This window comes from Fundulus heteroclitus, chromosome 6 (assembly GCF_011125445.2).
Source record: "Fundulus heteroclitus isolate FHET01 chromosome 6, MU-UCD_Fhet_4.1, whole genome shotgun sequence".
NCBI lineage: Eukaryota > Metazoa > Chordata > Actinopteri > Cyprinodontiformes > Fundulidae > Fundulus > Fundulus heteroclitus.
This window is the reverse complement of record NC_046366.1, coordinates 11,671,357-11,696,824: the sequence shown is the minus strand read 5'-3', so window position 1 is coordinate 11,696,824 and position 25,468 is coordinate 11,671,357. Positions and strand designations below refer to the sequence as shown.

At 42.3% G+C, this 25,468-nt stretch overlaps 1 protein-coding gene across 8 annotated transcripts in view; it reads right to left on the bottom strand.

The window, feature by feature from the left end:
* The window catches only part of LOC105934197 (receptor-type tyrosine-protein phosphatase S), a 122,897-nt gene that overhangs the window by 65,042 nt on the left and 32,387 nt on the right, over positions 1–25,468 (bottom strand). For 5 of the 8 annotated variants that reach the window (XM_036138040.1, XM_036138042.1, XM_036138043.1 and 2 more), the window contains exons 3-5: positions 23,491–23,639; positions 19,745–19,886; positions 539–727 (exon numbers count right to left, since the gene is read on the bottom strand). In XM_036138040.1, the coding sequence (XP_035993933.1) occupies positions 539–727; positions 19,745–19,886; positions 23,491–23,639 (480 nt within the window). The remainder of the gene's footprint in view (positions 1–538; positions 728–19,744; positions 19,887–23,490; positions 23,640–25,468) is intronic. The other 3 variants (XM_036138041.1, XM_036138044.1, XM_036138047.1) reach the window with 1 other exon arrangement.

The window sequence follows — 25,468 nt, the reverse complement described above, 5'->3', positions numbered from 1 at the left end:
AGGATGTGTCTGCACACGCTTGTGGTTTTCCATTCTCTCGGGCAGCAGAAAAAGAAAAGATCTGCAGCAAAGCAATCTCACAGTCCACTTCCAGGACATGGAGCTCATTTAGCACAATTTAATACATATTTCAGCAGGAATTCATCTTTGAGACCCTTAAAGACTTTTAGATTAGGGTTAGAGTTACAAGCATGAGGCATTTCTTTCCACTGCTTTCTGGTAAGTTCTAATTTGATTTTCAATGTACCTCCAATATGACATTTTTTCAAGAATATTTACTACCGAATGTTGATAAAAACGTTTTTGTTTCCCCCCACCTCCCCCACCCCTTGTCTTAAGGATGGTACAATCATCCTTTTAATGAAATTGGCTTTAAAAAGGTTTTACACCCCCAAAGGATATAGATAAACACAGAGTGCAGCATGTAATCCCCCCCAATCATAATTAAAACCCGATAATCACCAAATTTAGAGGAGCAGGGATTTGCTTTATCACAAAGCTGCTTTAGATGCTCTGTCTGTTCACCGTCGTCTCTCACCTGATCGAAGCTGTTTGATGCGGCCCTGGCTGAGGCTGGGGTCAACAGGCAGGAAGTCTTTGAACCAGGAGATCTCCGGGTCGGGGATGCCACTGGCAGCACAGAGCATGGTGGCCGTCTTTGTCCGCTCCACCACCTTCAGCTGGGGACCCATGTCGATGCTGGGGAAGCCAAACGGCAACAGGTCCTCTGGAATGAACAGAAAGCAGGAGCACGTGTCAATGTTGATGCATAAGGAAGTATACTGTCCATGTTGTAAGTTGCAGCATTTTAGGAATATTTCTCCAGCAGCTTTGAACATGTAGAAACTGAACTGTACAGTCAGAATTACTCACACATTTCCTAGAGCTGGGACATAATCCCACCTATGGAGCACCCACCACATTCAGGGCAGCAGCATTATCCTACGCTTAAACATTCTTAAAATTCAGCCTTTACCTTCATTGCATTTATTCAGTGCTGGAAAGACACTAAACAAAGATTAATATTCTTAATCCCTGTTGTTCATAATCTATGTGATCCCGTTTTCCCTGGAGCATGCGTGTCGCATGATACAAAGTTCAAAATGGGAAAAATGGGCGAACACGACATTCAAGTAGATATGCATTGATCTTCCTGAGTCATAAATGGCGTCAGCAAAATGGCGCCTGAAACTCCCGACACGTGCAATAATAAAAAAAAAGTTTTGTTTAAAAAAAACTGAGAACGGTTGACAAATAAGAACCCGCGTTTATATTGCTGCAACGTGTGTTAGAAAGCAGTAGCATTTTTTTTTTAGACAAAAATAAAATATGCAACTACAGTAAAAATGAATCTATTTGAAGGCTTTTTACACATCTTTACAACATATTTTCACCCTTACACTGCAAAAATGGATCTGAAAATAAGTAAAATGTTCTTAAAGTTAGTGTATTTATCCTTGATTTGAGTAGGTAAAATGGATTATCTGCCAATGGAATGAATATTTTGACTCCTAAAATAAGATAATTAGACATCCTGCACTTGAAATAAGATGATGGAGATGATTTTTAAGTGCAAAAATCTTGTTCCATTGGCAAAAATTCTTATTTACCTGCTCAAATCAAGGACAAATATACTAATTTTAAAAACATTTTACTTATTTCTAGTTCTGTTTTTGCAGAGTATTTGGGTCTGTGGAGCTTCAGTCTCACTTAAAAACAGAGGACGCGGTTAACCGTGGTACAACACGGTACCCTTTCATGCTGCTTTCCTTCATCCGCAGCCAAAACTGGACGTGCTCGTTGCAACGCTGACGCGAGACACACCTTTCCTCCCCGTAACGTCAGCAAAGCCGTCGGATGCGGAGATGCTGGCGCAGACAGCAGAACCAGTACAGCCTTCAGGACAAAAGCCTCAGGCTAATGCTCCCAACCAGCCAGTCGTTAGGTGATACAGCTGGCGGGAAGAAAACAGCCAGAATCTCTGATGCGCCTGACAAGCTGTTTCAAGAGGAATATAAACATACCGCCCAGTCAGCAGGAGTTACTTCACTGCTGACACGTTCCACACACATACAGCGCTGTGAAAAGATACGTGCTCCCTAAGAGAGATCTTCTCTTAATTATTTTTGGTCAGACTTTATTGTTTCAGATCAAACAGATGACAACATCAGACCAAGATCTAAGTGAATAAAATGCAATTTTCAAATGAAGATTTCACTTATTGCAGATAAAAAAAGCTATCCAAATCAACCATGGCTCCATGTGACCGGTCACTGCTTGTCCCATTAAACCGGTCACTGGTTGTCCCATTAAACCGGTCACTGCTTGTTCAACCCTTAGCAGAAACTACCGGCATCAATCATTAGTGATAACTGCCAATGACTTTTTAACATCACTGTGAAGAAGTTTTGGCCCCAGTCTTCTTTGCGGAACTGTTTTGATTTTGCTCCACATTTTCTTAAGCATGAATGACCTATTTTAGGTCATGCCACAGCATTGAAGTCAGATGTTAGCGCAACGTTAGCAAGCTGAGTCCAGAACTACAGTCCCTACTGCATAACCTACACTTGAGCTTCAGGTTACACATTTAGCAGTGACACTTTGCCTCTAAACTCTCCCTCGGGAGCCATTTTTGCCCAGTTCCTTTCCTGGTATTCTGTCATGATAATGATTAAGGCAAGAGGGCGGCGTGGGTTCTTCTCTGATCTCCAGGATCAGTTGTCAAGGTACTTTTAAGTGCCCAGCTGCTCGAGGGAAGGTTCAACATGGTTTGAAGTTTTTCGTCTTTTTTTGGAAAAGGGTTCTCACTGTGGTCCACTGTGGCGCAGGAGTTAGGGCGTTAGTCCTGTATCTGGCAGCTTGCCGGTTCGATTCTCCACTCCAACAGTGGGCAGGCAGTGGTCTGAGGGCTCGGTGGCATCAACGTATGGAAGCCTTGCTTCTGTCAGTCTGCCCTAGGGCTACAACCATAGCTCACCATTGTGTGTGTGTGTGTGTGTGTGTGTGTGTGAAAGACTGAATGAAGTGTAAAGTGTTTTGGGGTCGTCAGACTTGATAAAGTGCTGTACAACCTTTTCCAACCTGATAGAATGTCGTTTCTCAGCTGTTTAGGAATTTCTCTGCATCAGGGCATGATGTATTTCTTGGGTGTGATTATATTTTCATATAAGGTCATGTTGGTGTTGCCGACTTTTCTCCATGATAAATTAAAGCCTCGTTTGAAAACTGCATTGCTGTATTTAGTCGGGCTATTTTTGGCAGATATTACAATTTGTTTCATGATCTGAAACAAGTATGACAAAAAGCCCAAAAAAAAAAGAGGACAACCGCAGGGAGCAAAGACTTTTCCACGGCACTTTACAGTTAATGTGGTATCTTTGAACCCCAGGTGTTTGACTGATTGTCAGTGACTCAGAGTTTTAAGAGGTGTGGCTCGGTGTCGGCGTCCTGAACTGATTCCTGTCTAATAACTATGCGGAGAGCCGCTCAGAAACGGCGGCGGCAATTAGAGGCTGGGATCAAGAGGAGGGGCAGGGCGCTAGGGGTAATAAGGACTTGTTAGCAGTAATTGTTAAAATGTACCAACGATTAGAGAGGCTGTTCTGGGATGTGTTCGCATGCGTCTGGATCTGTCTGATTACACTGGAGGGGGGGGGGCAGTAGGAAGGTGTGTACGTGTATGTGCAAATCAGCTTCTATAGCCACGCTCCACATTAGCACCATTGCAGACTCTCCAGCCGCGTTTGGAACATTGGAACATGTCCGCGCATATGCATGAACGCAAAGGCGTGCGCTCGAGGCAGCAGTTGCTTTCTAACGCAAACACGGACCGAGCACACTGGCGCACACTTTCTCAGCTGAATGGGATTAAGGATCCCGGTGACAGCGGTCCAGATGGCCAGACATGTATTCAGCCATCCATCAGCCCACCTGTTTTCTCCGCTCCTTTTTGCCCTCTTTTAAAACGCGCACCCTCTCATTACCATACACACAAAACACCTCCTCCGTACCTGGATATATAATTATTTTGCCCCGGCAGAGGTGATGCTATTTGTTTAGCTCAGGAGTCAAGCTTACGGGGAGGGGCAATTTCCTGGAGCCGGGCGTCGCTGCAAACGCTGCAGCCGCACACGGCCCAAGGTGTGGACCATGACCACATCAACTGGCTGTGTTTTCCTTCCCTCCTCTCCTTCCTCCGGGCTCCCTGCTACCTAACCGCATGACAGACACACACCATCTGTTTGTGTAGGCTCTGAGTTGGGGATGAGAGGCTGAGTGGAGATAGGATCTATCGCCCTCTTCCTCTCTATCCACAGCCATCAGCCTTAGCGAGAGTGAGAGAGAGAGAGACGCTGTCAGATAGACACATCATTCTGAGGCTAATGCTGTGAGGAGGACGTTGGGGAGAATTGCCACAAAGTAAACTAAGTGGAATCAAAGAATGGAGTATAGAGCCCGAATGTTGATGATATCCGCACACCGACCCTCTGACATCAGGAAACAGAATCCACTAACAATCTGACCAATGAAGGGACAGAGAGGATGAGAAAGGGATGGGAGGATAGGGACGGGGCAGGTCGGGAGGCCGCCTCCCCCCAGGGCAGGTCAGGGGGCCACCTAACCCGAGGCGAGGAATATGCTAGGCCTACATCTGCTCCTCTTTTTTATCACTCCGCCAGCTACTACTATGTAGAGTCCCTGGCTGTTAATTAGAGCGCACCACTGCACTGGGTTTAGGGCATGAGCATATGTGTGTACGTGTCTGTCTGTAGGGCTCTGGCTCGGTATTCCAGACAGGTCTTTATAAATGCTGCAGAAGATGGCAGCGTGGGTGGACCTGGGACTGAATAATTACACAGAAGTTTAAGAAACAGGCAGATACACGCAAACAGGGAGATAAGATGCCATGCTTTGGTTTGCCAAGACAAAACGGAGAGCGATGCAACAAATCTTTGGAATCCAAAATGACTTTGAAAAAAAAACAAAACCCAAACAAAACGATTCCAATAACTCCCATAAAAACATATTTTTTTAATGGAAGGTGTCGTGAAAATTAATTAGAAATGAACTCTGAATGGAACGTTTCCAAACATTCGTTTAATGGATAAACCCACAGTTTAACATTTCAGCCAAGATCTGACGATCTCAATATATTGTGAACAAATCTGAAATAAAATAAAACAGCCTCATATTTTTAACATATCAAAATAATTGATTCAAAAACAAAACAAATGTATTGTTATATAAACGAAACAGTAAATAAAATCCCAACCAGATGCTTGCCTGTGACTGCTGAACAAGTTGACGAATTGGACTGTCTCAAACGCATAAAGACAGGCATGAAATAAATGAATAAATAGAAATCAGTCTAACTGTGGGCAAAAGGTTAGGGACCAGTAATAAATGTTAATCAGTACATGTTTACAAAAATAGATATATTTTTTAATTTGATGCATATTTTTATCATAACATTGTTATAGTTGTCAGAATTTTTTTTTTTACTGAAAATAATTAACAGTACTATACATTTTTCCTATTCCAAATTATTTATTTGTTACATAAAAATATTTACATTTTAAATCTCAAAAGACAACAACAACAAACAAAAAAAACTAACAGACTTTTTACTCTTCCTTTTTATAGTGCTATCATTTTTATTCCGATGGGTTTGAAAGAGATTCTTCAATACCATTTTATATGTTATCTGGAAATCCCATTTTCACCATCACTTCATGAAAACAGGTCTTAATGGGCAACACGGCGTAATTGGTTGAATTTCTAACTTCCTCTGGAAGGTGGGCAGCAATTATAACAACGCTATCTCGTTTCTAAACAGGTGGAGAAATCCCCCCACAAATAAATAGGTGACTTACAAAAAATAAAATAAAGAAATAAATCAATGCAGTTTTAATTATTTTCTATGAATAAAATGTATTTCTGAAAGCACCAAAGTGCAACACAAGACCCCTGAAGGAAGACACTTTGGCCTGACCCGACAGGGAGCTGCAGCACGGCCAGGGCTCATATGGCCACACCTCTACTGTTATATGCATAATGTGGCTTAGCCCAGCCCTTTAAAAGAACTGTTGTTATTTATATATCATGTCAATGTATGCATATTTTTCAATCTAAAAAAGGGAAGTGCAAAAGTATTCATACACGTTCATATATTTGTTCTTTGAGATTTGACGTTATAACTACATACTTCAATTAATTTTATCAGGACCTTACGGGATTTGTGTGGACCAGCACAGAGTAGTTCATATTTATAAGGTGGGAGGGAAATGGCCCTCAAAATGGCCATGGTTGGTGGTGGTGGTGGCTGCATCATGCTGTGGGTATGCAGGGTAAGTAAGCATGTCAGAGCTGATGGATAAAGATGAACGCAGCTATGCACCAGGTAACTCTGGAAGAAATCCTGTAACATACTGTAGGTAGACTCTGGAAATGTGCCAGATTTAGCCAACATGCTAAATAGAAAGAGCTTAAAAGTGTTCACAGGTATTGCTTTTAGATGAACTTTATGTGACGTGTCATGGACTCGCTTGAGCTGGTAAAACTGCCCCAAAACAAAATAAGATGCAGGATAAATCTTTTTGGCTTATTCCCAACCCAAAAGGCTTGCTGCGGTTAATCTTTAACACTCGCTGAAACGTTTGGAACGCACGAAAATATTTCATGAAAAATGACAATATTCAATTCCACGTGCTGTATGCACTATTGTGTTAAATGAGCCAGGTCTCTGAAGCAAAGGGCAAAGCGCGACAGACAGCATTGACAAGCGGATTGTTAATGAATTCAACAGAGCAACAGATAAAAAGGGCAGACCGTGGCAAACAGCAGACTCTATGCTGTTGATGCGGATAAAGCAGCAGACAGAGAGCTGTGCTGAACTCTTAAGCACAGTTCACTGGAGATGCGAATCGGGAGCTACAGGTACTCTGTCAGGCTCCTGGATGAGTCAGCGACCGCTTGAAATAGATACTGCAGGCTTGGCCTTGATCACACTTTTCACCAAATGAATCATTTATCAAACGCAAACACCGCCGCACAGAAGTCAAGCTTATTTTCCATCTCCTGGCGAAATTGATAACGATGGCCAACGGAAAAATGCTCCATGTGTGCACAAAAACACACCGCGTGTGTCAACAGTGCTTTCAGGGGGGGAGCACTGGCAAGCTCTGAGCGGCATTGTTCCCTGGAGCTTCCTGTTTGTGTGCATGAAGAGGTTGAGAGTGTACATTTTGGCCTGGTTCTGTTTGCAGAAGGGCAATCAGGCCTGGTGCCCAAAACCAGTCAGCGGAGCCAGCCGAATCTGGGCAAATACGCGATTCCTGTGTCCATGTGCTCAGACACGCATACGGCGTTTTGTGCTGTGGAAAACGCACACTCGCACACCCAGTGAGTCAAACACATAATGCATATGATGCAAACAAACAAACAGGAATCCAGATTTTATTTCTCTGTGTCGCTTTGTAATCCCACCCTCCCTTCTGCCTTTGCGCGCGCGTGCACGCACGCACACGCCCTGCTCAGAAACAGGTTGGCTATTCATATTTCAGGGTTTTTTTTTTCAGAGGGAAATGTGCATAAAAGCTGATCTTAGGCAGCCTGATTCAGGATTAATGTGCCAGCACTCAGCAGTCTTCAGAGACAGTAATGCACTGACTCCCAAAGGCTGCACGAGGGCTGAGGGGAGCACTATAAATGCTAATAAACCGCTAAGATAATGGATCACAACACAATGCAGATTCTGGACTTCGTGGATCAGTCACAAGCCAAAGCGCCGGGCCGTACGGAGCGCCCGCTTTAGCAGCGAGGGACAAACTTGTACAACAGGAGGGGACGGTGCTGGACAAAAAAGCAGAGAAGAATTGGAAAAGGAATAGAGATGGGGTGGGGGGGGAGGAAAAGAAAAGAAACGGAGTAAAGATGGGGGCATGTGATGAAAGAGACAGCTCTCCTCTGAAGGAGCATAATCCTCTTGCAAGCTGAGTTGATACTCTCTGTTGTTTTCAGACTCAAATGCTGTTTGAGCCGCCGGCCTGCCAATGCAGCTGACGCCTGGGGCCTGATGGGAGAGGAGGGGGGGGGGGGGTATCACTGATGTGACTCTGCTGTTCATGGCGGGGTGGGGGGGTGACAGAACATCTCTCCTTCCTGTTCCCTTTCTCTCATTCTCTCTCTCTTTCGCTCATCCCTTTCCCTCCTCCGTTCCTCACCTCCCTTTTTCTCCTAAAATGGGACAGCGGGAGGTGAGTATAATCAGGATTACTCTGCACTAACTGGGCAGAAACACGCACGTTCCCCACACAGAGACGAAGGAGGAAGTCCACGTGCCTTAAATTCGCGGACACACCCGCGCGCAGGCATGCCCTCGTGAAGGCCGTCGGAGGCACGCAGCGCGAACGAAGCACTGCAGTGATGAGGATCTCTCGCCCACCAGAGGTTTTCAAACATGCAGAGCTGCGGATATTTTCGGTCTCCTAAAGGCAGAGCAACACGGCCGCAGCATGCATGGGAAAAGAGCAGTTAGGATGCAGGGGTGGGGGGGGGGGAGGCAACACAGGGCTTGAAAAATGCAACAGGGGGAGTAAAAAAAAAAAAAAAAAAAAAAAACAGAAATGAGAGACAGTGAGGATCAGGAGGAATCGAGATGATTAAAAAAGGGGAGAAATTAGGAACTGATACTGTTGTGGGACAAAGGACAGACAAAAAAAGGACAGACAAAAAAAAAAAACAACCTAACATCACCTAACACATCTCTGTCCATTAGGCAGCCTAAAGGAGCAGCAGCAAGCCTCCTTTGGCCGACCGCAAACTTGTCCAGCAGCACAGCTCTGCTATTAGTCTCAGTCAACAGACATAAAAAGGACGAGATGAAATGCATCAGAAGATGAAAAGACGGGAGTGGAAGGCATTCGAGGAGTAATGGAAAGCCTTCTTTCTAACTCAGTGGTTAGTGAGCCTTTTCCACAATGAATCATTTCTTTCAAAGACTGACCCAAGCAACATTTTTGTGCATTGTCTACACTTAACAGCACTTCTGGATGACATGATCCATTCTGAAGAATACTGCTGACTCCAAAGGCATCAGGCACCTTCACACGATCACACATAAGACCCATAATCACACGCTAGTTGTTAGGATTAACCGCTGGAGGCGGGAAGTGAAATGTTCCTGTTTTTTTTTTATTATTATTTTTAAAACTTTACCTTCTTTAATCATTCAAAATGAATATTTTTTCGTTTTAAATCACAGGTAGAACTGGATCTAGCCCTATCTAATATTGGCTACTGGCCTGAGACTGGAATCCTCATTGGATTAAATATCTGCTTTGATGCAATCCAAAAGTCGTTAAACACAAAAAAATAAAGATGCAAATTTATCTTAAAATGTATGTAAACATATATTTCAACCAATATATATATTTTTTTTAGATTTGGCAGACTGCTTAGACATAAACCGGAGCTGCACAATACGTTCAGTCGCCATCATCGTTAAAACATGACAGTATTATGCATACAATATTGCAGTCATAACGAATTGCCTGGACCGATGTTGTGTAGGCTAAAATATTTCAGCTGTCATGCAAAAACACTCTGCCTGCCAACAATAAATTGAGCCACCAGGATGGCTTTTCACTGTCCTTGATGGCTGCAGCTGATATAGAGCTTACTGATAATGATCCTAAAGCCCAGGGAGCGTGGTGGGGACATTGCATTGATGTGAAAAAAAAAATAAAAAAAATAAAAAAGAAGCAACATGTGGGGTAATCCCAACTGGCATTAGCCCTTTAAAACACGTGCCACTAAAATGATTACCACTGGTGCAGGTTTGGGTTTAATCATTTGAAATATGTGGGCTTTTATTTTGAATGGAGCCTTTTCTGTATTGCTAAGACCTGGCAGGGACAATGTTTTCTTCGCATTTTTATTCCCCATCGCGGTAGACCTCTGGGAGTGGACAGTCTGTTGGCTGCAGGAGGAGCACTTTGCTGCCTTTCTCATAGACATTTTAATGCTAATAAAGAACAATTGCATAATCAATGTTTGCGTTGTGGGCAAACATTAAGGACAGTGGAAGTTGTGTTGGGCTGCTACAGTAAAAATTACTGAGGAAAGAACTCCGGAGCTTGACAAAGCCGCAACAACGCAATTCAACAGTAACAGGAAGTACGACTGGTTCAAAGAAAGCTGCTTTACTTTCTTTTTGTGAGCTTATACATTTTTACCTAAATTATCTGGTGCGACGCATAGAATGCAACAGCCTTTCGCTCAAGTGACGTCATGCCCAAGCTGCTGCTGTGCGGGTGGTTCGGTGCGCCGCCGTCTACAAGACGTTAAAGGGCAAGCGCAGCTTTACAGACGACGCGCAAAAAACAGAAATTTCTCTCAGGCCGTTTCTGTCGGGACAAAGAGGTGGCAGAATCCGCAGTGTGCAAAGCAGGAATTCCTGTTTCTGGGCGGAACAAAGGTGGCAAAGATCTCCTTGGTCACGTGGACCCAGAAAAATACAAAAATGATGCGGGAGTTGACTGAAATGGTTCTTACACCCAGGAGAAAAAAAGGTTAGTTTGACCCAGACAGACCAAATCTTCTTAGAAGGCCAAAACCACAACATGTAAGTGCAGAGTTTATATTTCCACTTCTCTCACATAACTTAAACACTGAGGGGTTTTTCCACCGATGCAGAGCCAGTGGACCAAGGACAGGAACCAAACACTGCTGAGTAGGATCAGCTCTACAGCAGCATATGGATGTGGAGACACGGAAGATGAATAAGAAAACTGAACACCAGTTCATTCAATTAGTGTCTTTATGAAATGACTACAGTTTATTCTTATTACACCGAAAAGAAAAGAATAGAATACTTATTTTCTCAGACTATTATTTCAGATCTTAGTTTATTCATCTGTCCAGTATGACTTGAAAAGTGAGCACTTATTGTTACAGTTTAATTTTCTAACACAGAGGAGTGATTATTGCTGTCATTTAATCCTGCTTGTTGAATCGTGGAAATCTCTCTAAAGCTTGTAATTTAACTCTCCTTTTTCGCCACACAGAGAAGGCATTTTGTTTATTTTCATTTACTTCTATTTAGACCGGTGATTTCGTTGAGACTGCCTATCTCGTTTACAAGACAGATCTGTAACATACCCATAAGACAATACAATAACAAAACAATGATCACCAAGGACATCCTGGGGCACAGAGTTAAAATCAAAACTTAAAAAACAAACAACAAAAACAGAACAGGGTTTAAATGATGGTTTCTATTTTCTTTAAAATGTGCTTAGAAACGCACAATTTCAGTTGTTGCTGCAGCGTACTCCAGGAAGATGGAGCAGAGTAGGAGAAGGCCTTTTCTCCCAAACTCTGTGAATACTGAGGAGGCGCTGAAAGATATTAAATCCTGGGAGCGCAGGCTGTGACTATACTGTCTTTGTGACACCTTAGAATGTAAATAGGGAGGCAGTAGGCCGGAGAAGTCTGTGGGCAGATAATGATGACTAGTTTACCAGGGAGTATACAGGGGAGAGTGGTGTGTGAGAGATTTACATTCACATGGCACGGCTCCATGATAAGCAACATCCAACATGTGCAAAGAACTAGCCACTCTCAGGCATTTTCAAAGTATATGGTGAGAGCATTGGTGCTACAATGAACGGCTAACACCTAAGCTAACCGTATACATAAACACTAGAAGTACGCATGCGTAGCCAGCAAGCGGAAACTAACAAGGAACGAGCATGAACAATGCCGTTACGTGAGAATGATTGCCATGTAAAAGAAAAAAAAGAAAAAAAAAAGTAAAAGAAAAAAAAGAATGATTGCCATGTGGGGCAACCAATAGAAAAGGTGATCCCCCTCGGAGCACAAAGCTGATACAGATCATCCACTATGCCTTTAACCACTGCAATCGTAGCTGGGTGTCCAAACAATCAAAAATCCTTTAGTTGATATAAGACGCTACAGCAGGGCATCTTACGAGGGCTGTAAAACGAAATCATATTTCTCCATTAGTGCCATTAATGCACTTGCTTCCTATTAAATTACGAATTCAGTAAAAAAAATATTGTGATAACATGTAAAGCCCTCAACGGCGTAGAACTTTCAAGACCGACTTGATGCCTACCACTCTACAAGAGATGTTTGCTCTCAAGATGTGGCTTCACTTGTAATTCGCAGTAATTTCCAGCACAGGAGAAGGATGTAGAGTTTTTAGTCTTCTGCCCCCTTTTCTCTGGAAACCCTTCCCTACTTCAGTATGCAACATGGACACCCTTAAAGTAAAACTGAATTATATCCTAGGGAAAAATCCCCATCTCAGAGCAGATGAATAGCATTAATTCACTTGCTTAATTGCATTTAATATTTTCATTGAACTGCCTTTTTAGTATTTATAGTTTTGTTTTACAGACCTAAAACTTTTATTTATTTAAAACTTTTATTTATTTACGTCCATCGCTAATAATGGTCACTCTTTCTAAATTTAGCCTGAATGACTGCTTAAAATGTTCTTAGTCGTTGGTGTACAGATGTGAAACTCTTCTTACAAATGATTAGTAACCATTCTAGGCAGAAAACCTAGGGAAATAACACTGAGTGATGTTGTTGCTGGATGAAGAGGCTCTTTAGGCCATTCTACTAACATCATACGTAACAATAAACCCAGGAGGGTGACAGCGGAAGCTTATATATATATATATATATATATATATATATATATATATATATATATATATATATATATATATATATATTATTATTTTTTTTTTTTATATGTGTGTGTGTGTGTGTGTGTGTGTGTGTGGCTTGTTCTACTTCTCGCTGTTACATTTCTCAGATTCAAGTGGACCAAAGCAGGAGCAAGAGGAGGGTGAACATAGGTCAAGCTTTTGAGCGGAAAGAAGCAAAGGGGCTCAAAAGCCACACATTGGCACTTTCCTTCTGGGCAGGTAAGTCAAATGCTTGCTAATATTAACAAAGGGACCTGCAGATGGGCTGACAAACAGTACAACTGAAGGTTGGAACAAGAGACAGTGAGCGAGAGTGTTATTGTTTTTGGGTGGCATTATATGTTGTATAAGAACAAAACTGCAATGGTTCCAATAGTACATCAGCTCATTTCCTGTCTGCCACTCTGGAGGACATACAGAGCGGAGTGGTGAGCAGACACTGCTGTGGGAGCGATATCACAAAAGTGCTTTTCTATCCAAATTCGGGCCAATTAGAGATGAAGGGATGAGAAGAAACTTTTTTACATTTACCGGTCATCATCACAAATCGGTATTAGGAAACAGAACAATTATTAAAGCAAAGGCTTTCTAGTTGTCAAGGACAGCACGGGAGGATTTACAAGAGTCAAGACCACACTATATCCACAGCTGCTTGTATCACCTTGTGTCAGGTTAGTCTGTGTTACTATTATATTAGTATTACATTATTATAAAATAGGGTCTCTCAACGAGGGCGGTATGGGCCCCTGGGGGGCATTTAAAGGACAACAGCAGGCGCTGAAAGCAATTTTTATAAAAGAGGGGCGCTGCGATCATTTTGGTGGCCGTTGCAGTGAAGATAATGCTTATACCAAAGATGCACAACAATACCAGTTTAAACTTGAGCAAAACTGTGGTCTGCAACATTAAAACATGCATGGCACAGCAGCTGCATCGATTGTAACTCTTCTTATGGTCTAGCTCCACTAGATTTAGATTGACAACCTATACTTGCCTATGCTACAAAAGCACACACATGTGCACTGCTAGTAGGAGGTATGTTGTCTGTTTTTTGCCAGTAAAGTAAGTCTCAGTTTTTCTAACTTTTGAGTTGTGCTCACCAAACAGGAAGAGCAGCAGGGTAGAGGCTGTAAGCCTGTAGGTTTTTAAAAGCATGTGCAAACATATTCAACAAATTCTAGATTTAATACTTCAAAGCTTGCAGACTTTGACTCCTAGCTCTAGTTAAATACAATCACCACCATTTCGTACCTCGCCATTTCTATTCATGTCTTTCTTTCGGAAAAGCCCTGAGTTGCTTCTTACCTAATTAGTTTTTGTGCATTTCCACAACAGTAGTTCTCCATATTGATGTGTGAAATGTCTGGCACCCAAATACTCATAATTTGTACTGTATTTGTTTATTGGTGTCTATTATGGGTTTCAAACGTAGGGCCCGTGGGCCAGAGCCGGCCTGCCAAGAGGTTTAGTCCGGCCCGGGGGATAAATGCATCATCATTGTTCAATAATGATTTTAGATAAAAAAAACAATCAACATCATTTTATTGAAAATATGCAGTTCTTATACTAGTGCTTTGTTTTAATCAGAGCAGAGAACATGATGCAACACTGTGTCAGAACTAACAGCAGATGGTACCGAGCTTCAGGTTCTGTAAGCTGTATTTGGTTCTATTTCTTTAGCTGCTTTTTCTGTTGGCCCTGGTCCCCTCACCAAGGAAATGTCTTTGTCAAAAAAGAGAAAAGTAGACACAGAGTGTTGGATTTTTAACTTCTTCATATATGTTCACAGAGGTGAATTGAAAACCCATGTGCCTGCTGTGCTCGCAGCAAGCTTCGGTGCTTAAGGAATATAATATTCGGTGTCACTATGAAACTCAGCATGTGGAAAAATACAACAGCTTGCACGGAAAACTGAGAAAACAGAAGATACATGAAAAGTTGGCGGGTCTGAGGAAACAGCAATCTGTTTTCACCTGAAGCCGAGAGGCCAGTGATGCTGCTGTGAAAGCCAGCTACCTAATCTCTAGCCAAATAGCGTTAGCATCAAAGCCGAGCTGTGAGAGAGAGAGAGTTCGTCAAAAACTGTATGCTGAGGGCTGCCGGAATTGTGTGTCCTGAGAAGCGACAAGCTTTTGCCAATATTAGCTTCACGAGAAATACTGTGGCAGACAGGATTTCGGAACTATCGGCAGATTTGGAGAGCCAGCTGAAACACAAAGCGGAGTCATTTCTAGTATTTTCTGTTGCAATTGATGGGAGTACCAATATGGCAGACGTCGCTCAACTGGCCATATTCATTCGTGGAGCTGAATAGCCAGCCTGTCACAGAGAAGTTTCTCGAGTTGGTGCCTATGACCGACGCCACGACAGCTAAGGACATTTTCCGCTCCATCGTTGGAGCGCTGGACAGAGTCGGGGTGGACTGGTCCCGCGCCGTAAGCCTGGCTACTGATGGTGCGCCGTCAATGATCGGGAAAAAGGCAGCTGTTGTGACAAAGTTTAGAGAGAAAGTACAAGCCGCAAATAACGGGGTGATTTCTGGCCATTTGATTGTATTTTGTATCAGGATGTGTTATGCTGCAAGTCGTTAAAAATGGATCACGGCACTGAGGTGGTTGTCCGAACTGTATAGTTCATCCGAGCCAGAGCTCTCAATCATTGTCAGTTTGACAGTCTTCTCAGTGAATACAACATTGCCCATGGTCTGCCATACCGCACTGAAGGTAGATGGTTAAGCAGAGGTGCTGCACTGAAGCGCTTCTTTGATCTAAAAGTGGGGAAATTGGACAATTCATGGAGAAAAAAATGAAAACCTGTTAAGGAATTACAGTGCCTGCTATGGCTGCAGGACCTTGCATTTATGGTTGATATTACAGGGTAGTTGAATAATCTGAACAAAATGCTGCAAGGACGCAAAAAATATTATTGTAACACAGTATTATGACAGCATATATGCATTCAAGTTAAAGCTCATGTTATGGGAGACGCAGATGGCAAGCGAGGACCCTGCTCATTTTCCTTGTCTAAGAGATGTGTGCGCAGCAAGCTTTAATCCTGACATGAAACGTTACAAAAACACGATTTCACGGTTAGTGAGGGAGTTTGAGAAACGATTTCAGGTATTTAGGGAACTCGAGACAGAATTCTCAGTTTTTCGCTCACCATTCACAGTCAGAGCTTCTGATGTACCCGTTGATATGCAACTTGAAATCATTGATTTTGCAGTGTGATGTAGAATTGAAGGACATAATTATAATAGTGGGCATGGACACAATTCATAAGGATCTCCTACCAAGCTATCCTAAATTGACATCAATGGCTGCAAAAATGTTGTCCATGTTTGGGACTACCTACCTTTGTGGGAAATGTGTCATGCTGATGAAAATTAATAAATCAAAGCTGCACTTAAACCTCACATATAAGCACTTAAATGAGAATCTGAAATTGGCTGCTATTCAGTATATGATGCCTTATATTGATGGACTTATGCAAGCTAAAAGATGCCATGTTTCAGGGGCAAATACTGAGTAAAACTAAATACTAAGGAATGCTGCTTTCAACGCTGCCCTATAAAAGTAAACAGCTTTGAATGTTTGCTGTAGTAATGTTATGTACTTTTTTTCATGTATACATTTTATGCATTAAATTAACAAATTAAATTTTATTTCTAAATCTTTATGTGTTTGATGTATTTTAACTTGCAGGACAGTGTTTTTAAGTTCCAAAAACGGACTAAATGTTTTGCAACATTGTACAATCACTGCGGTCGGTTTTTATGCATAATGCACTTAAATAAATGTTTAACCGAGTAAAAGTGTTGTTGAAATTGCACATACCTTTCTTAAAAACTCAAGTTGTTCATAATGTATTTAGTAAAAGGGAAATTAATTTAATATAAAAATCAATAGTAAGTCCAGTTTTTTTTTGTTCTATGTACTTTTGTAATGACTTTACTGAGATCAGATTAAGATGTACGTGGTCCTCGGACCAAAATGAGTTTGACACCCCTGTTCTAAGCCAACCATATATTTTGTCTTTTCCTCAAGGATACCTCTATCCTCACTCAGAAAATGCTTTTGAGACTTGGTTTCTCTGATAATCCTGCATGTGTGACAGTAGTTGCGTTCATTGCTTGTCTTCCATAATGGGTTTGGCTAGGTTTTCTGAGATCACTGTAACTGACTGGAATATCCTGTACTGATGACAGATTCTTTCAAACACAGTTTTTGATTTGTGAAAACAAACATAGAAAGATTTGGCATTTTTCCAAGGTAATAGTACCTAAATATCACAATTACTATCAACAAATGTCCAACACATACTTTCTATTTATTTTCATTTTTGCCTCACTGATAAGTTAATTGTCTTTTGCTTTGGAACTTAACTTTAGATTAGCTTGCTTTTTATTGCTGATCTAGTGCGTTAACCTGACTCTCGCCAGATGGATGTAGTTCTGCCGAGCTCCACGGATCTCCCAACATCCATCTGGACTCGCTGCCATTAGGATGGATTTCAATACCACATAAAATAAACAAGCCAATCAGAATTGCCGGGCTGGATTTTCGTAAATGCGACATATCAGAGAAGCGACTGTTTGGATTCCAACAACAACGGCCGCTCGCAGTGAGGAAGCAAGCAGCAACAATACCCCCCTTTCCATTGCTACTCAAAAGCCCGGGGCTTTGCAATTCACGGGTAGCGTTTCCATACACATTTACCCGACTAATTTCATTTAGTGCTTTCCTTTTCTAGGGCTTTGGTCCCCTAACCGACCCAGTACTTCTCTGCTTTCTCGGGGCTTGGTGAGGGAGCGGGGTTGTGTGCAGTAAGAAAACTGTCCACCTCAAAGGTGAAGTAAGGAGATGAGGAGTTTACAGACCTATCAATTTTATTAGCCATAATTTATGACTAAAAGTTGTTTTAAGATGATTTTAGGCGAGAAAGTACACCTCCAAACTTCATCTGTGCAGTCAGTTCATCAGGATTATGAGCCGGTTTTGATTCTGCTCGGACTTGTCTGGAGCGGCAGAGACCCGCTGACAGACGAGCCTAGAAAGGGAAGACTGCAGAGTTACGGCAGCTGCGGCTGCGTTATTCCTCGGCTAAACAGTCTGTGATTTCCTGCTGACTGGATCATGTTCGTCACCCCTGAAAAGTCACCCTAAAGGGTTTACTAAGTTGGTGGGGAATATTTGCACATAACAGATATCAAAAGTTAAAATCTTGGCTGGATGTTTTTGCCGTTTTGAGTTCATTTTTAACAGTTTTGCCACTCTGTATGTGCACGCGCGCGGAGCAGGCTCGCTTTCTGTGGCAGAGAAACAGGAGGGAAAAACTGCTCAGCGCCTGGCTATAGCCTGGCTTTAACCTGCATAAAAATAATTTTGCTGTGATCAAAAGTCCGAGATACTGTACTTAAAAACCGCCCTCCCGACAGAGATGGGTAGCTCTCCCGCTCAGGTAGCATGGGTGTCTGCAGAGGGGCGGAGTGACATGGGAAGAATATTCAATGCTCCTTCTGGTCCGAAAAATATGGGTAAAACATTGCGCTATATCCATGATGGCGGCTATTCTGTTTTGGTTTTCCCTGCGTCACTCTCGTCAGCGTCACAGGTTGGTTTCGATGTGAGTGGTTGAAGTAGCACGTCAGTTAGGATGATGGACAAGTGCTTTATCCAATAATATGCAAGGATCTTTGATAAGGCCCCTCCTACAGAAATGCATCTCCAATGGAGCAATCCCAGATGTGGAACGAAATCCATCTGGCGAGAGTCGGGTTACTTGTGTGTAACTCTGTGTTTTTGCAACTGTCATGCCCAAATTTCCTTTGTGTGAGACAATCAAGGTATTTCTTTTCTTGTCTAGTGTCTACTACAATCATGAGCTCACTTGGAGTCTGCAGGCAGATGATTCAGAAAGAGTTTTATGGCTTTTACGGTTTAATGGCTCTGAATAAAGTAAATACTACTTCATTTAATGATACCCTGCACCATGTTATCAAAGGCAGAGTATTGTCATAGTCAGTGTCATCATGGTAAGAGAAAAGAAGCTACGAGGAATAAAAACCTTATACAACTAAAGTAGGACACACACACAAACAAACACACACACACACACACACACACACACACACACACACATAGAGGCTGACCCTAGAAGTGCAGTTTCTGCGGTAATGTGCTTTAGATTGGGGCTATGTGTGCAGAGATGATGGGCCCGGTAACATATGGACAGGAGTCTATTCCCTGGGCTACCAGCCTTCTGCTTACTACATAGCCCTGCCAACTGCACAATCCTCATCCATCTTCCACAACCCCCCAACCCGATCTCTTTTGACATCCCATTTCATTTCTATTGTTTCTCACAATCTTCTTGGTTTGCTCAGCTCACTCCCACCTCCTCATCCCTCCATCCTACCGCCTCACACCTCTCCTTGACCAGCTCCCGCATATTCTCCTCCCCTACTGAATTACTCCTGGCAATAAAGGCTCGCTTGCCAAAGCAAAGCATAATCCGATGATTCTTCTTATTTAAGCAACTGCCTGAGAAGGCATCCTCTTTCTTCTCCCAGTCCAGCTGTGCTGGGCGACTGGCCAGTGCTCAGGTTCCAGGCTAATGGCCAGATGTGGCAACTTGAGCACACAACTTAGTGGGGCAAAGCCTTAGAAAGGTTTCCCTGCAAGGAGACAGTCAACATTAGATTATCACCCTCGCTCCGGCCAGGAAGTGGAATGATTACAGCAAGCTGGAATGCTAAAATGCCCCAGAGACAACGGACTAGCTGGCCTTCACTGCGGCCAGTTCATGCTCGGTTGCACTCCAAAGGACTATAAAAAGAACAGCGCGCTGCAGCCCGATGTGCAAGGTGGGGCGTGGCGTTGTCCATTGTCACATCTACAACCTCCAGCCCAGCGGAGCAAGGAACGGCGGCTGCGGCACGAAGAGGACACGCGAGTCACGCTGAAAGAGGAGTCTGTCCGTGTCTTTATGTGTGTGTTTACCTCTGATAATGGCCAGCTTTGCGGTGATGGCGATGTCTCCTTGGTTGTTGCGTGCCACGCACTCGTAGACGTTCTCATCCCGAGGAGCTCTGAGAGGCTGGATCCTCAGCACGGCTCCGGCACCTTCATCAAACTCTATGGTCTGGACAGCCACAGGATTTACAGAGTAAGATACTTTAGTCACAGCCGAGTAAGCCTTTAAAACTCTAACAGCACAAAAGGAACCCCGTTTTGTTCTGATCTAAACTGCGTCAGCATTTTGGAGTATCGTGCTTTTACAGCGCTACTATGACAGTAATCACAGGCAATTTCCTGAGCCCCTTGATTTTATTAAGATAATTTATGTACCTGCAAATATGCTCCAGAGGCTGGTCAGTAGTGTGCACCAACAATATGCTGAAATTAAGCCTTTAACAATCAATGAAGTCCCATTCCACCATAATTTTACTGCTAGACGTCGACTTATCTTGAAATGTAACATTTCCTGCATTATTCTTGTTTGCAGCATTAAGCTTCTCACCAATGTGTGACAATTAAAGCTTGCTATCATTTCATGTGAATTAAAAAAAGGTGCATATTTTAATTGCTGTGTTCTAATCATTATTTTAAAACACAAAGGGCAGCTTATTAACACTTTTTGCCAGAGGGTAGCTGAGAAAATTGATATCACTCTCCTTAATCTGTCATGCTGAAGTCATGGAGTCATTAGTTTACTTTAGCAGCTGGATTACACTGCGAGCCTCATTCTGTTCAAAGCATAAAATGATTAATTTAACCGGACCAGCAAAGGTTACCAATTACCACTCTACAGGTCTGTCTCTTTAACAGAATGCTTCCTAGTTTATGATGACCAAAAAAAATGGTCAAGGCAACCCAGGAAATAAACAGTAAACCTCATATAAAGCCTGTGATAACATTTTCTCATTGCTGTGGTTCTGCTTTGTATCCTTCAGTCTGAGATGCTGCTGTGTCTTTGAAGAACTGATTCTCAGGCACACTCAGGGGCAAATACAAACAGCTATTAAGTAAAAAGCTGTAAAACCCAGAGGTTATATGACAGTCTAATTCTCAAACTGCAAGGAAAGGAGGATCTACACGTAAAAATGGTTCTAGCATGTTACATAAATGTATGTTAAGCAAACTGATTTGGATTTTGAAGGATAATGTCTGTAATGATACTAGTAGAAGTTGGGAAGCTGGCACACAGCAGAAGCCAGGGAGTCTTTTCTGATTTACTATATGAAGATACCAGGATGTAAACAAGATCATGAAATCACAAAAAATATACCACAATTTACTACTGTAAAAGTTCATTTTTATCTCCATCATCGTGTTTAGTCTTGGATTGATTTAGTTCAAAGGACCAATTACCTTACCGCCTTTAAAGCTGTAGACCCACTATCTTGCTAGTATGTTCACATGTTTAAAAATTTTATGTGGGTCAAAATTGAATAAATAAACCTTAAGTTGGTTGTATTGTATGCAGATATATGCATAACATATATAAGTTATGTTTTTGTGAGGTCATCGCAGGGACGTCCGAATAGCATATGCAAAAAGCTTGTGGCATCTATGTGCCGTATACCTGGCATATGTTAAATTAGAATGCTAGTGCCAATAGAGGTTTTTGACATCTGAAAACACTGGAGAGCAGACTGTTTATGCAGCAGTATGAAATGCATAGCAGGTAGTTGCTGGGGAATTATTTAAAAAAAACAACAACACTTCTTCTTCAAATGTCACCGTGACACAAATCGGATACAACAGAGGCTGATGGTGTATTGCAACGAACAGCTTTCAATGTGCCAATTGTGCGTGTGTGTGTGTGTGCAGGGGAGGGGGGGGGGGGGTTATGGGAGATGGTAGAAGAGAGGACAACCTGCATTGTAAATCTAATGCAGAAATGAAAAACAGATAGCATGTACCAAGCATGCATAGAGACTAATGGAGCAAGTTGCACTACTTTGTAAAACATTAACAAATCTGTTAAAAATACTGCTGAAAAATGACAAAACCATTACGTTTCCTTTGATTAAGGCATGGCAAGCAATCCGTTTGTTAAGAATCATTGGAAAGTATCTCCATTAGGATGCAGACAATATTTTAAGAAAAAAAAGGCTTGGATCAGGTATAAATCTGTTCAGATGTAACGTCACTGGGCTTCATAACTGCAGACCTGTTACATGCAAAATACATGAGTCATTCAAGGTAAGAGGGGAAAAAATATTCCTTAGGATGCTGCAAGGTTTTGATTTATTTATTTTCTGCTTTAGTCAGAACCATCTCAGAATCCTAATCAAGCAAAAGGAACTCGCTTCATGTTTACTGAATAAAAACATGAGAGCATCTCTGCATTCCACAACCTCAACTTTTCAATTAGCTGAAGTGTAGACGTGGCACATAAGAGCTGCAGAACGGTAACAAGAGCCCGTTGGGGAAGCAGTGCATGATCTGCAAAGATGTTGCTCATTCCAAATTTGTAAAAATGGCAGAGTATTAGGACAGTGTTCTGCGGAAGTAGAAGATCGTTGGCATTTCGTATCCCACTAATTTAAGGAAAATAATTAATGGCATCTTTTTATTTCCTGACTAATGTCACGTATGGTTATATTACTAAAAGTATTAAGTGACCTTTCCAGATCACTGCATTCACGCGTTCCAATCACTTTCAAGGCCAAAGCCGTATAAAAGTCCAGCACCTGACGCATACTACTTCTACAAACACTTATCAAAGAATGAATCACCCTCAGGTGCTACATCCAGTTATAAAATTTCCTTGCTGCTAAATATTCCACTTTTAACAGTTTGTAGTATTAAAATAAAGTGAAAGCAATCAGCCCCTCCTACCATGGCTTAACCTGGAGGTGCATCGATCCTGGTGAACTGGGTTTCAACTCAGTCAGAGAACCAGAAAACCCACCAAACTGGGCCACGAGTCAGTCATTTTCAGATGGAATATATCTATTTTTTTTAATCAGCGTTTGCTAGTTTGTCTTATTTTGTGGAAAAATTCCCTCCCCAACACCTCATGTTTTATTTTTTTTTCTCCAAAGTCCGTGCTCAGCATCATTTAGTAGGTTTCTTTCAACGCGTCGCCTGGTTACTAATCCATGGATCAAAGGTGGTTCCATAACTTTAAGTTACTCCTCTTATTCTCCTCTTAATCTTCTCAGAATAACGTAAATCCAAAACCTCTTTTTAAACCCTGGAGAGACTGAAACAGTCTTTGCTCAATTGTAGATTCAAATTCCCGAGGTATAAAGCTTTCCCTTTGATTCTGCAGCTGTAGCTTTAAAAAAGATTTAGTTTAGCATCTTTGTTTTTATAATTCTGTTTGTCCTATTTACTTCTAATCGGTAAATCGTTACTAAGTACTTCATAGTAGGAGTAAATTAGTGGCAAATTTTGGTCTCGATTCTATAACTGGACCACATTGATTTTTTTTTTTTTAATCAGAGTTGTAATGGGATTATTCTTGATTGATCTCAGATAAACTCTAATCTGATAAATATGCACAAATCTCCTAATTTATCTTTAAAACAATATGGAGATAATTGTGAAGAATTATAACTTATTCTCTAGGCGCACTGATGTTGATATATTGTGAGACTTATTGGTTTTTAACACCAAACATATTTAATGCAGCCTATTCATGCAGATATATTTATGAATTAATGTCTATTTATTCATGGGAGTATTGTAAATATTAGAGAATGTGGGAGTTCAACATTGTGCATTGTGACAACCACCTCGATACGCTGGGAGTTGACCTTCTTGCCCTTCTTGTTCCAGTAGACTACAGGCTTGGGGTTGCCAGTGGCCTGGCACACAAATGATGCCACACCCCCCGACACGCCGGTCTGGTCCGTGGGAATTTTGGTAAACCTCGGTGGAGCTGGAAAAAAAAAAACAGGAAGAAGAAGAGAAGAGTGTGAAAGGGGGGAAAAGTAAGGCAAAAAAATGGAAAAACCAAGGAGAGAAAAAGTGACATGTTCATAAGTGTGAAAAAAACAAACCAAATGCTAAACCAGAAATAGCAACCCTGCCTCCTGCCGAGCCACGCCCCATTTCACTTTCAGGGACTGGTCAGACTGACTTGCGTCCTGATAGCTGCGCCATTCTGCTTACTTCCTGGGTATCATCTAGAGGACAAGCTGAAGGACTTCCTGTGGGTCATAAATAAAAGATGGGGCTGGGCTTCAGAGGAACATCTCTCTCTCTCTTTGCAACCCCCCCCCCCCCCCCCCACATCCCCGGACAACACAGAGCTGCATGCAGCACAGGCTGTCAGCCCACATGAGCGTTTCACAGGTAGGAGAAGTGTTGGCTGAAGATTCACAGCATATAATTGGTTTAAATGTATTAATACCAGAGGCGCGATTTTTGTGGCAGCATAAGCCAGCACACCTGTGGGAGGGGGGGGCGGGGGGTGGATTTGGAAATCCGGACGTGATGATCCTCATAAGCGACACAGCCGCTTACTTCCTGCTCGGTGGAGAAATTCGGGAGGACATTTTTTCAGGGATCATGCGGGGAAGTGAGATGTTTTAAGGCACCGCGGTTGCCCTCTGCACGAAAACAGCAATTTCCAAGTGTGATATTGAACCAACAGTCCTAAACCTACACTTTTCACAGCAGCTGAGTCAGACCGGTAAAACAACCTCACGCATCCACCCCTTGCTATCTGTCTGTGGCCTGTTGCCATGGTGCCCAGCTTAACTCCTCTTCAGCTGCCGAATTGCTGCTATCCATCAGGGCGAAGTCAGGATGACCCTTACCATGGCAACCCGAATCCCTCCTCCCCTGTGCATAGGTGGGCGAGGTCGTGCTGTGTTGATTGAAGACACAACAGAAATGATAATAATAAAAGAAAAAGAAAAAAAAAACACCCGTCTGTCAAACAATGACAGGCAGAAAGTGGGTCTAATTGTCTTCCCACTCATTTCTCTTTTAAATGGCCAGACGAAAAAAAAACCTTTCCAGTTAACGCCACAAAGCCTTGACAGGAGCCGGAAAAACGTCGTGACAAAATACCTTCTTCCTCCGCTCGCTGCGGCGTGTGTTTGGCATGTCAGAAATAACGCGGTTTCATTTTATGCTTGCCATAATCCTGAGCAGGAGGGAGCATAAAGCACGTAGTGAGTAATCTGACTGAACAAATTTATCCTTGCCGTATTTAGACGCCGGAGCAGGATATTTTCTGCCTGTTAGACCCTTCAGAAAAACACACAACATAAAGCAAACTGCACCTTCTCTCTGCCAATAATATGCACACCATTAAAAAGAAAAAGAAAAATATGTCGTCATGGCAGAAACAGCCTTCCTTCAATCTATTGGATTAGGAATGAATTCCGTGTTAGTCTCAGGGCTTGAACGTGTTTTTTTTTTTTTATTCTTTTCGGTTGGCTTTTGTGTTGAGTCCGAAATGTTGTCTATGTTCTCTTAAACGCACTTCAGCACCAATCCTCGTGCAAAACTGATCCCACTGGCAGAATAACCACTTAAGCCTCTTCTGACAGCTGGGGAAAAGCCCTACAAGGCAGCAGCTCTGAAAGGATTTGCACTCAACAGAAACTTGTTATGATCGGGATGTTCCAGGGAAATAAAGGCCTAATAAGGACTTTTGTCTTTTTTTTTCTTTTAATAAAAGGTTCCCCTCCACTGCCACAGATCTGCCGTTGACGGCCAACTGGTCGGGTTTTAATGGAACACCTTTATAACGTG